This window comes from Acinonyx jubatus, chromosome E2 (genome assembly GCF_027475565.1).
Source record: "Acinonyx jubatus isolate Ajub_Pintada_27869175 chromosome E2, VMU_Ajub_asm_v1.0, whole genome shotgun sequence".
Lineage (NCBI taxonomy): Eukaryota > Metazoa > Chordata > Mammalia > Carnivora > Felidae > Acinonyx > Acinonyx jubatus.
Window position 1 is genome coordinate 34,180,717 of NC_069396.1, and position 15,820 is coordinate 34,196,536.

The 15,820-nt window shown below is 47.4% G+C and overlaps 1 protein-coding gene across 1 annotated transcript; it reads left to right on the forward strand.

Annotated features, from left to right (window-relative positions):
- The first annotated feature begins 11,451 nt into the window (after window positions 1-11,451).
- Window positions 11,452-14,338, forward strand: CBLN1 (cerebellin 1 precursor). The gene is made up of 3 exons (XM_015084015.3): window positions 11,452-11,749; window positions 11,891-12,010; window positions 13,287-14,338. The coding sequence occupies exons 1-3, from the start codon at window positions 11,486-11,488 to the stop codon at window positions 13,482-13,484; spliced, it is 582 nt and encodes a 193-aa protein (XP_014939501.2). The 5' UTR covers window positions 11,452-11,485; the 3' UTR covers window positions 13,485-14,338.
- The last annotated feature ends 1,482 nt before the right edge of the window (window positions 14,339-15,820 follow it).

Genomic DNA, 15,820 nt, shown 5'->3' on the forward strand with positions numbered 1-15,820 from the left:
ATCAGGAAACAACAGACGCTGGTGAGGATGTGGAGAAACGGGAACCGTCTTGCACTGTTGGTGGGAATGCAAACTGGTGCAGCCTCTCTGGAAAACAGTGTGGAGGTTCCACAAAAAATTAAAAATAGAACTACCCTTCAACCCAGCAATAGCACTGCTAGGAATTTATCCAAGAGATACAGGAGTGCTGATTCATAGGGGCACATGTACCCCAATGTTTATAGCAATAGCGAAATTATGGGAAGAGCCTAAATGTCCATCAACTGATGAATGGATAAAGAAGATGTGGTTTATATATACAATGGAATACTACTTGGCAATGAGAAAGAATGAAATCCTGCCATTTGCAGCAATGTGGATGGAACTGGAGGGTATTATGCTAAGTGAAATAAGTCAGTCAGAGAAAGACAAATATCATATGACCACTCATATGTGGATCTTGGGAAGCTGAACAGAAGACCATGGGGGAGGGGAAGGGGAGAAACTGGTTACAAACATAGAGGGAGGGAGGCAAACCATAAGAGACTTTTAAATACAGAGAACAAACTGAGGGTGGATGGGGGGTGGGGGAGAGGGGAAAGTGGGTGATGGGCATTGAGGAGGGCACCTGTTAGGATGAGCACTGGGTGTTGTATGGAAACCAATTTGACAATAAATTATATTCAGAAAAATATACCCAACTCCTGAGTTGGCAGTTAATATCTTTTTAACAGTATTTCACACACGCACTCACACACAGACACACACACACAGACACACACACACACACACCCTGTAGTCTCATAACTGTGCACCAATGAGATGGGGACAATTTAGTTTTACTATTATAGTGGTAAAATTCATAATGAGAACATGTTTGCCACAAAATCAAATCTCTTCCCAGATATCTTCCATAGAGGGCCAGAAGTCTTCCCAGTTTTTTCACTCATGTATACCTGATCCCCACAACAAATACCTGTCACATAGTGGGTGGTTAACGCACATTAGTTGAATGAATAAATAAATAGAGAAAATAGAAATACAGTGCATGATGTGTTTGTGAAGCTGTGTGTATATTGTTATCGGGGTATATAAATAGCCTTGTTTTAAATTTGGGCATACGGGGGGCACCTGGGTGGCTCAGTTGGTTGAACGCCTGACTTCAGCTCAGGTCATGATCTCACAGTTCATGAGTTCGAGCCCCGCATCAGACTTGCTATTAGCAGCTCAGAGCCCAGTTCGGATCCTCTGTCCCCCTCTCTCTGCCCCTCCGCAGCTCATTCTCTCTCACTCGCTATTTCTCAAAAATGAATAATAAATTTGGGCATGAGGACATCTGATGGAATACATTTACCAAAATCAAAGACATTATTGCCTGAACTTCTGTGCAGCAACAGAAGAAAAACCACTGGCAAATGGCCAGGTAGGTGCCTGGTCAACCTCAAGATGAATCTGGAGCAAGCCTGGGGCAGTGGAGGTGGCACCTGGGGTTCTAATTTGGCACTCCTCCTACCTGGGTGCCCAGACAGAAGAAGCACAGTAGCACTCATGGATTGGATAGCACATGCCAGGTTCAGGCTAACCCGTGGATTATCTCATTCCATCCTTAGGGTAGATGCTTATTCTATTCCTACTTGTTTGATAAGAAAACTAAACACAGAGTTATAAAACTTATTAAAGGGCTCTTGCCTACCCACTGGAGTGGGGTTTTAGCTTTTGCATTCTGCTTTTAGAGACTACATAAGAACCACCGTGTTACATGGATTGTCTCAGGGAACCTCCCCTCCCTGGGCCCCAATCTGTAAAATGTAGGCAGCCCAGTTGATAAAAATTAAGTTTCAAGACACTCCAAGGGGGAGCCTGGGTAACTCAGTCTGTTGAGGGTCCCAACTCTTGATTTTGGCTCAGGTCATGATTGCAGGGTTGTAGGACTGAGCCCCTAGAAGGGCTCTGCACCAAGTGTGGAGTGTGGAGCCTGCCTAAGATTCTCTCGAAAGAAGAAAGAAAGAAAGAAAGAAAGAAGAAAGAAAGAAAGAAAGAAAGAAAGAAAGAAAGAAAGAAAGAAAGAAAGAAAGAAAGAAAGAAAGAAAGAAAGAAAGAAAGAAGAAAGAAAGAAGAAAGAAAGAAAGAAAGAAAGAAAGAAAGAAAGAAAGAAAGAAAGAAAGAAGAAAGAAGAAAGAAAGAAAGAAAGAAAGAAAGAAAGAAAGAAAGAAAGACAGACACTCCAGGGTGTGGGCACAATGGGAGAAGGGAGTCAAAAGGTACAAACTTCCAGTTACAAAGTAAATAAGCGCTAGGGATATAATGTATAGCACGGTGACTGTAGCTAATAATATTGTATCGTGTATTTGAAAGTTGCTAAGAAAGTATATCTTAAAAGTTCTCATCACAAGAAAAAAATTATAACCATGTGCAATGATGGATGTTAACTAGACTCATTCTGGTGATTTCTCAATATGTACAAATATTGAATAATTACATTGTATACCTGAAACTAATATAATGTTATATGTCAATTATATCTCAGTTAAGACAAAAAGACACTCCAGGGTGCCTGAGTGGCTCAGTCAGTTAAACGTCCAACTTTCACTCAGGTCATGATCTCGTGGTCTGTGAGTTCGAGCCCTGCATAAGGCTCTGTGCTGACAGCTCAGAGCCGGGAGCCTGCTTTGGATTCTGTGTTTCTCTCTCTCTCCCTCCGCTGCTCATGCTCTGTCTTTCTCTATCTCAAAAATAAATAAACATCAACAAAAATTAATGGTGCCTGGGTGGCTCGGTCAGTTAAACACCCGATTCTTGATTTCGGCTCAAGTCATGATCTCTCAGTTTATGGGTTCGAGCCCTGCGACAGGCTCTGTGCTGTCAGCACAGAGCCTGCTTGGAAATCTCTCTAGCCCCTCTTCTGCTGTCTCTCTCTCTCAAAAATAAATAAACTAAAAAAATAAAAATAAGAAAACAATTAAAAAAAAAGACACTCTAGGTTAAAGACCCCAAATTCTGATATTTATTTATCTAAAAAGGCCATAGTGGTCTCACTGCAATATACCCTGTCATCTTGATATTGTTGGTGCATTAAATATTGGGATCAATTTCATAATAAGTAATGATGGACTATTCCTGAAATTTTATAATAGCAAGACCATAGATAGGTTTCAGTACATCTATAGTTATTTAAAAACAGTTACAGTATATAGTATGTGGCTGCAACAACCAGATGAAATAGGAATCCAACCAGCCTTTCTTCTGGACCAGTAAACACTAAGATTTAATGGATATTTTCATTAAATTTATTCTAACTTGTGTTGCCACTTATGGGTCGTTTACTTGCCAAAAGTTACTTTCTAATTGCTTTATGTTTCCTAGGTAGCCTTTATACTGCTTAGGTAAGGATCGCAAAAAATACTGGGCGTAGGTGTGAAATGGATAATTAAATTAAATGGACTCAGGTACACCTGGCTGGCTCAGTTGGTACTGTATGTGACTCTTGATCTTGCGGTTGTGAGTTCAAGCCCCATACTATGCCTAGAGATTATTTAAAAAAATAAAATCTTAAAAAAAATTTTTTTAAAGGGGTACCTAGCTGGCTCAGTCAGTTGAGCATGTGACCTTGGCTCAGGTCATGATCTCATGGTTTGTGAGTTCAAGTCCTGCATTGGGCTCACTGCCGTCAGTGTGGAGCCTGCTTTGGATCCTCTGTCCCACTCTCTCTCTCTCTCTCTGTCCCTCCCCAGTTTGTGCTCTCTTTCTATCTCAAAAATAAACATTAAAAAATTAAAAAAAAATTTAATGGGCTAAAAAAGGATTCCCTCATTAGTACCTATACATTGAAATACACATTATTGTGGTTTGGTTTCAATCTGGTATTTTAAAATCTAAAATAGCACCAATTTTATACAATAACAGTAAAATCCTTATTTGTTGAGACTATGCACAGATAAGAGTTTATAAGCTTAAAAAACAAATAGCAGTAATTGTCATAGTTTCCCAATAATAAAACACATTTTAGTAAGGTTTCACCTTATAATTTTTTTTAAATATTTATTTTTGAGATAGAGAGTGCATGAGTTGGGGGAGGGGTAGAGAGAAGAGGGAGACACAGAACCCAAAGTAGGCTCCAGGCTCTGAGCCATCAGCAGAGCCTGATGTGGGGCTTGAACTCACAAACCATAAGACCATGACCTGAACCCAAGTCCAATGCTTAACTGAGTGAGCCATCCAGGCATCCCTAAGGTTTTTATATTTTAAAAACTCAAAATAGCTTTATAAGTTCACAAAATAATACTATTTTTTTCCTCAAGATATTAACACATTCTTGTATTGCAGCTGGATAGGATTATTTTTTGGAGATTTAGTATTTGCCACTTTAAGGAGTATTTCTTTTAATATTTTTACTTCAATATTTAGAAAACAGCATAATTACATTAAATTTAATTTTTAAAACAATATGAATACTTTTGTTTGAAATATAACAACTTTGATAATATCACGTATCTAATCTGATGTTGTAATAAATTGTGGTTTAACATACTGATTTTCTATGATAAAACCAATAATTCAAAAACTAATGGTTCTACAGGAGGATAAAATGTATCAAATCTGTTGGTTCTGAAGGTGAAGCAAGGTTTCGTTCTGGTACAGTGTATCATAGAGATCCCAGGAGGAAACAGAATTAAACTCAGTTCAAATGGAGAGATTTTTAATGAAGGGACAACCTACAGAGGTGTTGGCAGGGTCAGGGGAATCAACATGAACACAAGATGCGAATAACCTAGAAACCGGCACTACCACCACCCCTCCCCCCCCACCAGCCCAGCCTTCCCAAAGCAGGAGATACAAAGGGGGGAGAATGTTACTGACATGACAGCTGGAGCCCAAGAGAGCAGGAAAGGCTGCAGAGCAGGAGCTACAATCCTGAAAAGGGGAAGCTACTGCCAGAGGTTTTTGAGGGTCATTACTTCATACCACCTTCAGTGAAGGGACAGAGCAGGAAGAAATACCCCAACTTCTCTCTCCTCTTCTCTCCGATCCTCTGCTTTTACCTTCCACTGGCCCAAACAGAAGCCAATTGGAAGGAATCAGCTTCTAGGGGCAAAAACAGAGAAGAGGAAGGCAGGGTGTGGCTCAGTGGCAGGGGAGCAGAGCACCAGCGAGCTCAGTCACATAACTGTCACTGAGGCCTGAAGCAGAGGCGCAAGACTAAGCATGCTCCTCTGACCTAATTTCTAAGAAGTCAACCAGAAAATACCATTTTGGGAAAACAATTTTTTAAAAATATAAAAGCCCTTAACAAATTATCTGATTAAAAGTGGGCAGAAGACCTGAAAACACATTTTTCCAAAGAAGACATCCAGAGGGCCAACAGATACATGAATCACTAATCATCAGGGAGATGTAAATCAAAACCACAATGAGATAACACTTCACACCTGTCAGAATGGCTAAAAAAAACCCCAAACCTCCTTTTCCTTCTGAATTTTCCCTCCTTCAAATTCTATTTAAACTCTTCCTTTCATTTACCTCCTGGTAACACAGAAGTCTGTGGTTCAGTAAGTCCTCCAGTTAAGCAGACCTCTCTCTAACACCCCATCCTCACAGCACTCTGAGCTGCGGGAAGTCTATACTATTGTCAATGAATGCAAACTCTAGGAAATTTTCCTAAGACCTATTACGATTAGTGATACTTTTCACAAAATTTAACCCAGCCACCCACCAATGATGACAACATACACCATTTCTTTGATAAATGTCAAATGCATGTGAAGTACATACGTGAAATGTTTGTTTCAATGTTCTCTAATCTATTAATTTTATATGTATGTGTGTAATTTTTGCATGTCTTCGGATTACAGGGTAAATGCAAACTCATACAGAGACTGACCAAAGCTACCACATGAGGACTTAGGTAGCCCCACTACTAAGAAGCCTTCTGAGTACACCTGGAAGTCTTAAGTAGAGGTTCTCCAGGTATGCATCCCTGACTACCACTAAACAAGGTCCTGGAGGGCAGGAAGCATGGGTGATTCATCTTTGCAGTAGCCAGAGGTCCTAAAACAGTGTCTTGCACATTGCAGGCACTCAATAAATGCTGAATTGGTCAAACATTGGTCTGTCCCCATAACCGACCACCCCAAAAGCACACAGATAATTACTTCTTGGAAAAATTCCAACTACTGTTTGATGTTACCTATGTGACTTTTCCCTCAAGAGCAGCTTTGTAGGATTACATTATTTCCTTTTTCCCCCCTTTGACCTTAATGGCATGTGCTTGAACAACAGCTTCACATAAAATTACTACCAGCACATACCACAGCAGATTCAAGGTATAATTTTTAAAATGGTGCCAATATCTCTCAATTTAAAAGACACATAGTCTCTCCTTCTGAACAAGGCTAGAAAATGCATAATCTGGTATTAACATAAGAGCTCAAGATATTTTGAATATACTTTTTTTTTTATGATCCAAGATTTTTTTTGGGAAAGAATTAAATGTTACCACAAATCTGGCCTTCATTAAAAAGCAATCCTGCATTTTCCTGCATTTAATAAAAGTGTCCAATTACAAAGTTTATTTTGTAATGTAACTTTTTAAACCTAAATAGCAAAAATATTGCATTTAGAATGAATCTGAGTAGGTGTAAAAAAAAAAAAAGACATAACCAGGAAGACAGATTTTGGTGAAATTTAAATTATTTCATACTTTGTACAACTTAGGACCATTTTCATATTTTATAGTATTGATCCAAGCTTAATTTGAAATGACCTTGACCCTTGAAATACTAAATTTAAGACTTTAGAACAAACTAGCCATTCTCTTCTTCTTTATAGGCAAATTGACTAAATACTAAGGAATTGTATGTTGGGGCCTTTGAACCATGACCAAGAGAAGAAACACTGTTTGATGTATATAAACACTAGAGAATCCATTTTGACTTAATAAAAGGATGAGTTCATTGCACATCCTGTGACAAAATATTCCCCTTTTCCTGAACATGCTCTCTTATTCCAACAATAGATTGTATTTTCCCCAGGATGTGGGGCGATGGGGGATCAAGACAGCTGTTAATATTCACTTCTCAAAATGCACTGTGGTGGGAAATTCAGAATACAGTGAAAGGTAATAAACCTTTTACTTCACCAAAACAGAAGGCTGAATTTAGAGCAGCAGGTAAAGGACATAACAGCACATTCATCATCTGCAATCTTTTAAGTTGCCTAAATCTCTATGATACATTAAATGCTTCAGATCGATGGTTTTATAATATTTTACCAATAGTTCAACACCTGAAAAACCTTAGCAGATTAAAGTCTTAAATTTCAAATATGACCTAACTCGATCTTTTTTATTTTTTAGACCTTCTCAAATTTCCATTTCTTTTTATTAATTGATAAACGATAAAGAATTTTAGGTGCTTATCCACAAAGAAATGAAATTTTCACCTTTTTAGGAACCTAAAAGATGAATAGAAAAAGCCAATCCCAATATAATGTTGTCAAAAGAATATTTTGGAATAGAATGTGACAATTACTTATTTATACTTATGTGGCTCTACCATTCAAAGTGCATCCACGCTTCAAAGCTAAACCTTCAGTAACATCATGGTTGATAGCATCTAATTTCATGTTTAGCTGAGGTCTTAAAGATCCAAAAGGACCAAGACAAACATATCTATTGTTCTGGCTACTGTATCCATCTTCATCACCATTGTTCTGGGGTGAAATATATTGCAGCCAACCCTCTGAGAGAGACTAAAATAGACATACGTTGTTTTTGCCTGCCAGCATCCCTTCTGTAATTTTTCTTTGGAGAATGTCCCTAGCGTAGACAATGTGGGGCTAACAAACCCCTTTTCAGAGGAAGACACCTGAATCCAAGTTCAGTCAGGAGAGTGGTTCATTCTCCATGCCCAGACAGGGGCTAGCACCTCAGATTGTCCTGAGACTTTTGTTGCAAATATTAAACAAAAAGCACTCTTTCTTTCTTGCTAGGACTAAGTTGGCAGTAGCATCTAAGGGGCTATCATATGGAAAAGACTTGTCTGAAAATGAAGCCAAAGCCAGAAATGAAAGATCATAATAACTTTCGTAGATCCAGCCATATTTCCACTGGCAAGATGTACCCATTGGCTTTCTTGCATTAACCACATAAACTCCTTTATACTTAAGACAGTTTGAATGGGTTCTGTCACTTGCAGCTAAAAGAATTCGAAGTCTAAAATGTGACAATGCTAAAAAAAAAATGACTGCTTTTGAGGTGCTTAATGGATCTCCCTCCCCTTATATATTATCTCCTTTAATCCTCACAACTCAGGAAATATTAACATTAAATTAATATTCATTATTTTTTGAAAATATACTATGTGGAAGAGGGATGGAGAATGCCAGAGGAGTGAGGAGGTTAGATACCTCAAAGCATTCAACAGATATTCATCAAATGGAAGATTAAACATTATCTAGCAAAGGCAGGGTGCAATTGTTGCACTAATCCCTCAGTGATAAGTTAGGAGGCTCTTGAAGTAGCCTGGGCCAGAAAGATGAATGCCAAATAGGCAGCCCTATGAGAATCATTCAAACAATAGGACATAGAGATGGAATCAAATTAGATGTGGGGGTCCCAGGTGGGTGTGGCTGTTGTCATTGAAATAGGTGAAGAAGGAAGGCACAGAATTTGGGAGGCAAGGAAGGAGACAAAGTGTGGGTCAGTTAAACATGCCTGCAGGGTGTATAAGCAAAAAGGTCCAACAGGCATTCAGTATGAAAGGCCTGGGCTGCAGAGAGGCTGAGATGGGAGATGCCAGATGGAGCATCACCAGCATAGGGATGGCAGTTCAGGCTTGGGCACTGCCCTACTATAACCTCACCATGAAAAGAAGAGGAAAGGGCTGGCGACCAACCCCCTCCAGGTAATCTCAGTCCTGCTTGTGAGCGCCATAAAAGCTGGCTTTCCCCGACAGAGCCGGTACTTAGGAAATATCTGTGCAATGACTGACTGAAGAGTGTACCGTTGGTTCTACACGAGTGCTTCTCCAGGGACCCCCCCGCCCACCGCTTCCAGCTATACTGGATGGCCGCTATATTGCATGGTGTCTCGTTATTCACCTCTCACCTCCTAAACTAGTTCATGCTCTCACATTAGGTGTAATCGCAGCTGGCAACGCTTTCTGGGGATGTCTCAAAAAGATCGGAGTTGAAAAAATATTGTGTCATTTTAATTTAAAGTAAAATTGTTGCCTCTTTCCCCACCCTTTCCTTTTTCTTGGCGAGCCCAGTGACCCCGGTGGTCCTCCAAACAGAGGCGGGGGTCGGAGCTGGGGTTCCCCCAAGGTAATTCTTTAGACAGCTATCAAAGTCTCAAAAGAAACAAAGGCTGAGAATCTGAAAGGTGTGGCAATTGGCGATTCCAAGACAGGTTTCCCCGCGTGGGGGAACGAGTACCCCAGAGGCAGGAGACCCTGTGGGCAGCGAGCCCGGAGATCCAAAGGAAGGTATAGGCAGTCCGCGCCTGCAGGTCCCAGCGCTTGCGCCTGGCTGCAGCCAGCCGAACGTCCATTCTGGCTTGGCTGAGCACTCAGGTTCAAGGTCGCACGGGGGTGACCCGAGCGCTAGGTGCCCCGATGGCCAGCAACCCAACCCGCCTCTGCTTAGGGTCCGGAGCTGGCACTTCTGCTCTGGACACAACCGAGAGGTCCGTTCGCCCTTCTGCTTCCGCCTGGTTAACTGCAGACTTTCATCCCTCAGGTCTCCGCCTGCCGGCACCTCGGGCTGGAACGCGCCCTTTTCTCTTTCTCCGCAGCTCCCCTCTGCCTGCCACTTAGCAAAACTGCATTTTTACTTCCCTGTTTGAGATTACGTGTGTGTGTAAAGTTCTAAGTCAATAAGTGAGGCAAAAATTCTTGTAGGGTCATAATTACTCTTGAAAAATCGCCCATACAAGATTTGGTGTCTACACTCAACGTTGATGTGCAGGAACGTGTGGCTAAAACAAGTAGTAAAGGTGCACAATATATTGAAAAAATACGGATGCAATATATAATTGTAAGTGCAAAAGAGAAAACGGTATCAGATAAATGAGCCTGCGTGCGACGCCACTGTACTAGTTACTGCCCAAAGAGTCACCAAGGCGGGCCTCGTCTGTTTTGGCTCGCCACGGCATCCTCAGAGCCTGGCCCAGTGCCTGCGACTTCGTACAAGTTCAAAGATCTATCCCGAAAACATGAAGGAAGGAAGGAAGGAAGGAAGGAAGGAAGGAAGGAAGGAGGGAGGGAGGGAGGGAGGGAGGGAGGGAGGGAGGGAGGAAGGAAGGGAGGGAGGGAGGAAGGAAGGAAGGAAGGAAGGAAGGAAGGAAGGAAGGAAGGAAGGGAGGGTGGACCCCGTGGCCGGCAGACAGGGGGGTTGGAGATGGGCGCAAGGGAGGCTGGGCGAGCTCCATCCCGGTGTCCGAGGGCTGCGGAGCCAGGTGCTGAGGCTGGCGTGGGATCCGGTGAGCCGGCCTGGGACCGCGGCACCTGCGCCTCCCCGGGAGGCCACGGCGCAGGCCCCGCCCCGCCCCCGCCCCGCCGCGCACGCACGCGCCCTGCAGCCCGGTCGCCCGGCCGGCTCGCTCGCTCAAGCTCACCCGCGCGCTGGCTGCCCCTCGCGCCTGCGCCCGCTGGGGGGCGCTCCCCTCCCGCCCCGCGCGCCGACACGCGGGCGCCCCCCGCACGGCTGATTCCATTCCCGACCTGGGCGCGCGCGCCGCCTCCTACCTGCGGGCCGGCGATTGGAGGCGCGCGGAAGGGCTGAGAGGGCTGAACAAGACCGCGGCCTGAGGCGGAAAGCGAAAGAGCTAGCGGCCGCGGCGGAAGGTCCGGGCACGGGCGCGCGCGCACTCGCGCGCGCCCCCGGCCCTCGCTCCCTCAGTCGACTCCCGGCCAGAGCCCAACCCTGCTGCCGCGCGCCGCCCGCCTCGCCGCGCCTAATAACAACGGTGCCCGGGGTCAGGTGGCCGCGCGCGGACAGCGCCTCCATTGGCTCAGCGGGGAGCGCGGCGCATTAGGATTGGTTGGGAGGCGGAGCCTCGGCCAGTGGGAAGGCGGAGCTGTGGAGGGAGGCGGGCTGGGAGGCAGCGGGGGCGGGGCCAGGCTGTGGTCCGCGCCTTTGTGCCCGGCGCGCGCTCTCCGCCCGCTCCGGCTGCAGCGCCGGCTGCATCAATAATTCAGAGCGGCGGCGGCGGCGGCAGCGGCGGGTGCGAGCAGGAGGCGGCGGAAGCAGCGGGGACCGAGCGGCAGCGGCTATGTATCCAAGTGCGGCTGGGCAGCCGCGGCACCCCTGAGGCCCGGGAGGGGCTCCGGGAGCATCGCGCGGGGGGCACGCTTGCCACGGAGTGCAAGGAAGAGCAGTGGTGTCCAGAGCGGCATCTGCGAAGCTGCGCACGGAGCTGAGGAGGGGGCTTCGGAGTGGGGTTGGGGCGGGGGGGCGGCTGGCGCAGGCAGCCCCCGGGGTGGGGGGCGGGGTGGGCGCCGGCGCCGCGATGCTGGGCGTCGTGGAGCTGCTGCTGCTGGGGGCGGCGTGGCTGGCGGGCCCGGCCCGCGGGCAGAATGAGACGGAGCCCATCGTGCTGGAAGGCAAGTGCCTGGTGGTGTGCGACTCCAACCCCACGTCCGATCCCACGGGCACAGCTCTCGGCATCTCTGTGCGCTCCGGCAGCGCCAAGGTGGCTTTCTCTGCCATCAGAAGCACCAACCACGAGCCGTCCGAGATGAGTAATCGCACTATGATCATCTACTTTGACCAGGTGAGCGCTCCATCAGATTGGTTTGCGAGGGGGAGAGGTGGAGGGTTGATGTTCGATCCACTCCAAGGCTCTGCGGAGCCTCGGGAGCAGGAGTTCGGGACTGACTCTTGTCTACTTCCCTTCGTTCCCGTCTCATTGTAGGTACTAGTGAACATCGGGAACAACTTTGATTCAGAACGCAGTACTTTCATCGCTCCGCGCAAAGGGATCTACAGTTTTAACTTCCACGTGGTAAAAGTCTACAACAGACAGACCATTCAGGTCAGCCGCTGCCTCAGGGTCAGGCCCCCGGCCCGGCAGAGGGCTATTACCTGCTGGAGTGAGCGGGCTGTATGGGGGGTGGGAGATAGAAGGGGCAGCTGCATGTGCCTGGGGTTGCTTGGATGGACGAGTAGCAGGGCCTCATAGTTCTGTGGCTTGGACTGTCTCTTGTTTTCTTCTCTCGCCGGCTCTTGGAACCTAGTCCTTTTCCCACACAGAGTTTCCTGCCTTCGCCTTCTGGGCCCCTCCAAAGAGGTTCTTCCCCTTTTCCTACGGGATACCAGGGATTTCCCGTAGCGGTTGCTGGTTAGCATCAAAGACAGTTCCTCTTTCCAGAAGCTTTCTGCGACCGTTGCCTTCAGCTCCACAGACCGTATCCTCATTCTCTGTCCCAGCTCGGAAGCCTGGACTCCTGTGCGCTTGCCTTTAGCACCACGCTCGGGCCGGGATGGGAAGGGTGCTCCTGGCATCCCTTTGGAGACTCTGGGTTTTTGAACTACCGGCGGGCGCCGAGCCCAAGCGTTTGAAGGGTGGAGAGAGCAGGGGGCGGGTGTAGTGCTGCTCCCCCCCGGGGCTCCAGCTGTGCCCGTGTCAGCACTCACCATCCCTCCAGTTTCCCAAAGGTGTCCAGGTTTCCTTTGGGCAAAGACAAGAGCCGGGATGCACGGCTGGGGAGAGGGCGCTGGGCCTTTGGCTGCTGATGCCACCGCAAGGGCAAAACCAGGCGGTGATGGCACGGCCGGTTCTGGGGATGAAGCACAGAGTGCAGCCCTGGCAGAATTTCTCATCAGTCCGAAGCCTTGCCCAGCTTCCCTACCGTGTCTCCACTGTGTCAGGCAGCTAGGACCGGGCGGAAGCAGGGTTTGGTTTGGCTTGGTTCTCCCGGAAACTCCAGTTGCCCGAGTTTCTCTTTGAAGCGGGGTGGGGCAGGGGGTAGGGGGTGGGGGTGGAAGCGAATGTCTTGGGACACCAGAGCTGCCTATGGGTTCGTTAAGCTGGGTAAAAGAACGCAGTCAGACTTTGCTTGGCGCGCTTTAGGAATGAAAGCGACTCCCATTTTGGGGGCAGACCCTTCCTGTCACCCAGATTGGCTGTTTTTCGCCCCACTGGTCCCTCAGCAGTAAGCTGCAGAGCCCCCTTTTTAAACCACCCACCCCCTTCCACCATGCTCCCAGGCCTTTGTGGTTGTTAGCCAAGCGGGGAAGGTTGGCATCTCCACCGCTGCTTAGGTACCCTCCTCTGTTGCGCCTCTGAAGTAGGCCTTTCTCTTTCCCAGGTAAGCCTCATGTTAAACGGGTGGCCGGTGATTTCAGCCTTTGCTGGTGACCAGGACGTGACCCGGGAGGCCGCCAGCAATGGAGTTCTCATCCAGATGGAGAAAGGCGACCGAGCATACCTCAAGCTGGAGCGGGGGAACTTGATGGGGGGCTGGAAGTACTCGACCTTCTCTGGATTCCTGGTCTTTCCCCTCTGACTGGCTCATCGCCGTAATGGAGGCAGGGAGAGGGCGAAGGCAGGAGGAAGGCAGGAGGGGGAATGAGAAGACGGCAAGACTGGAAACTTCCTACATGGTCCCCAGCTGTATCCGGGTAAAAGGTGTGCACCGGCGGCCGGTGGGACAACTTTGTCCGTTTCCTCATTAGGAGAAGCAAATTCTGCTTAGCTCTGCGCACTCCCATTTCCAAAAATAAACTCGCCTCCCCCATTCCGGTTGAAGTAATCAAGAAAGAGAGACTGCCTTGTCATTGTTTCTTACCCCCATGTTCATGTTCCCTAAAATTTATACAAAAGAAACTTTGTATTTCACTGTATAACGTGAAATATCTTCCTCCTCAGCCCCCTCGGAATCTTTCCACCTGCTGAAATCTAATATACTCCTCCCCCTTTTTAGTTTGGAGAGGGGAATAAGGTTTTTGTTTTGTTTTTTGAATGGGGGAGGTAGTTTTAATTTGGCAAGTATTGCTCTTAAAACACCGCTCAAGAGTTAATTAGCTGAAGATACTTTGTGTCCTCCGCTGCTTGTTAGCAGAGACAGGACTTACCTTAGTGGTGACTGGTTCAAAAATATATATAAATATATATCATTTGTATTCAAAGAACTCTTCCCAGTGGAAACTGGCTGTATTTCCGTATTTCTATGTCCTATTCGGAGTGATCGTGAAATCTAAGGCTGCTTGATGTTCTGATGCTTGTCAATGCCCTCGTGTTCTGTGGCTCCACTAAATGCCAGGAGGTTCTTCCGGACGCTTCCTCGTCCTCTGTAACATACGTGTGAATAGCCAAGATTTAATTTTGCTTTAACCCAATAAAGTTGAAGTGGGACTTTTATTTTTCTGAAACAGCTTTCTAAACTCCGCATCTTCCCCAGCTGCGAGGTTTGGGGGCGGGTTGTGGAAGCGCAAGGCTGAGAGGCGCCGGGGACTTGGTGGGAAGGCCTGGGCGTGAGGGCTTCTAGCGAAGCCGGCCTGCGCTCCTTTTTTTTGCGCCAGGCCGACAGCCAGCCCGCATTCGCCTGTGCTCCCTGCTTTGGCCAAAATCTTGCCTGGCCAGGAAACACTACCGGCCTGGAAGCGAAGTGGGATTTTTTCGAAGTCCAAATACATCAGGAATAATCCCAATTGGAGGAGTCGGCACGCTTCCCACGCCTCCGCCCCTGGATGTCCCGAACCGTCAGCCCCACATTTCCCGGAGCAGCTTTATGTTTTACACCAGCGCCTCTGAATCCCGCGTCCGTCCGCCGTACTAGCCCGGCGCCCAGGACCTGTGATTGCGCTTCACGCAGGACTTTCGTTCGAGAGGTTCGTCCAGGAGGTTTGATTGTATCGGAACATAATGTGAAAGCAAAACTGAAATAAACGACTTCGTTTTAAGTCTAGAAGTCTGACCCAGTCGCTTCAGCCTCGGGGAGGTCGGGCGCCGGAAAGCAGAAAGCGGGTGGAGGCCAAAGTCCTGGGGCAAGAGCCTGGGCCTGGATTGGCGCCTCTGGCTTTGGTCCTTTCAGAAGATTTTTCCTGGCCGGACGTTCGGGGGTGAATTTTATTGGCTCCTAGGGGTTGGAGAGAAGGGGGTAATAATTGCACAATAAGCAACATTTCTTGTTATTACTGCGGCTCCTCTGATTGAAATTCACCGAGCACTCGGCCTTCCTTGAAATGAGGGCATGTTTCTCCTCCGCGCACAAGCCAGGGGCCTGCATCCCTTGCCGCACGCTTCGCATCCCCAGTGCCCAGGGTCCCGCGAGAGATAGCTAGAGACTTCGGGAATGAGTTGTGCTTTTCTCTTCCTGCCCAACAGTTCTCTCCCCCATAGTACCCAGGGAAGTAGGGACGAGGCGCAATCCTGAACCTTAGAGGAATTTAAAAAGAAGCTATTCTTTTTAAAAAGGGACACTTTCAAAAATGCTTTTCTCGGCATTCTTCTAGTTGGGAGGGAGAGATCAGGGAGAACTGGAGCCTTCAGCAGCGAAACTAGCTCGACCCAACCGCTCTGTCGGCACACAGCCTGCCTGCGAGGTAGGCATACGCGGTGCACCAGGTACTCTCCGCCTAGGACAAGGGCTTTCGGGCCACGCAGGTTGCATAGTCACAACCGAAAGAAGCAGCACCCCTACTGCGCTTGCAGCGTTCTCTCTGTGGGAGGGTGGTCACCCTCTTCCCCGGGGAGGGTACCACCAAGGTGTCTGTCCAGACTTTGGGACCCCCAGGCGGTGCTCCAGCTGGGTGACTTGGGCCCGTCCCTCCTCTGGCCTCAGTTTGCCCAGCTGTATAAAAACAAAGATGATTTAAACATCTCCAAGAGTCCCTCCTACTC

Bases quoted from the DNA above. Each gene is read 5' to 3' on its own strand.
- CBLN1 (XM_015084015.3), top strand. From the start codon at position 11,486: ATGCTGGGCGTCGTGGAGCTGCTGCTGCTGGGGGCGGCGTGGCTGGCG. The intron at 11,750-11,890 runs GTGAGCGCTCCA...GTCTCATTGTAG, and splicing joins TGATCATCTACTTTGACCAG to GTACTAGTGAACATCGGGAA. The intron at 12,011-13,286 runs GTCAGCCGCTGC...TCTCTTTCCCAG, and splicing joins ACAACAGACAGACCATTCAG to GTAAGCCTCATGTTAAACGG.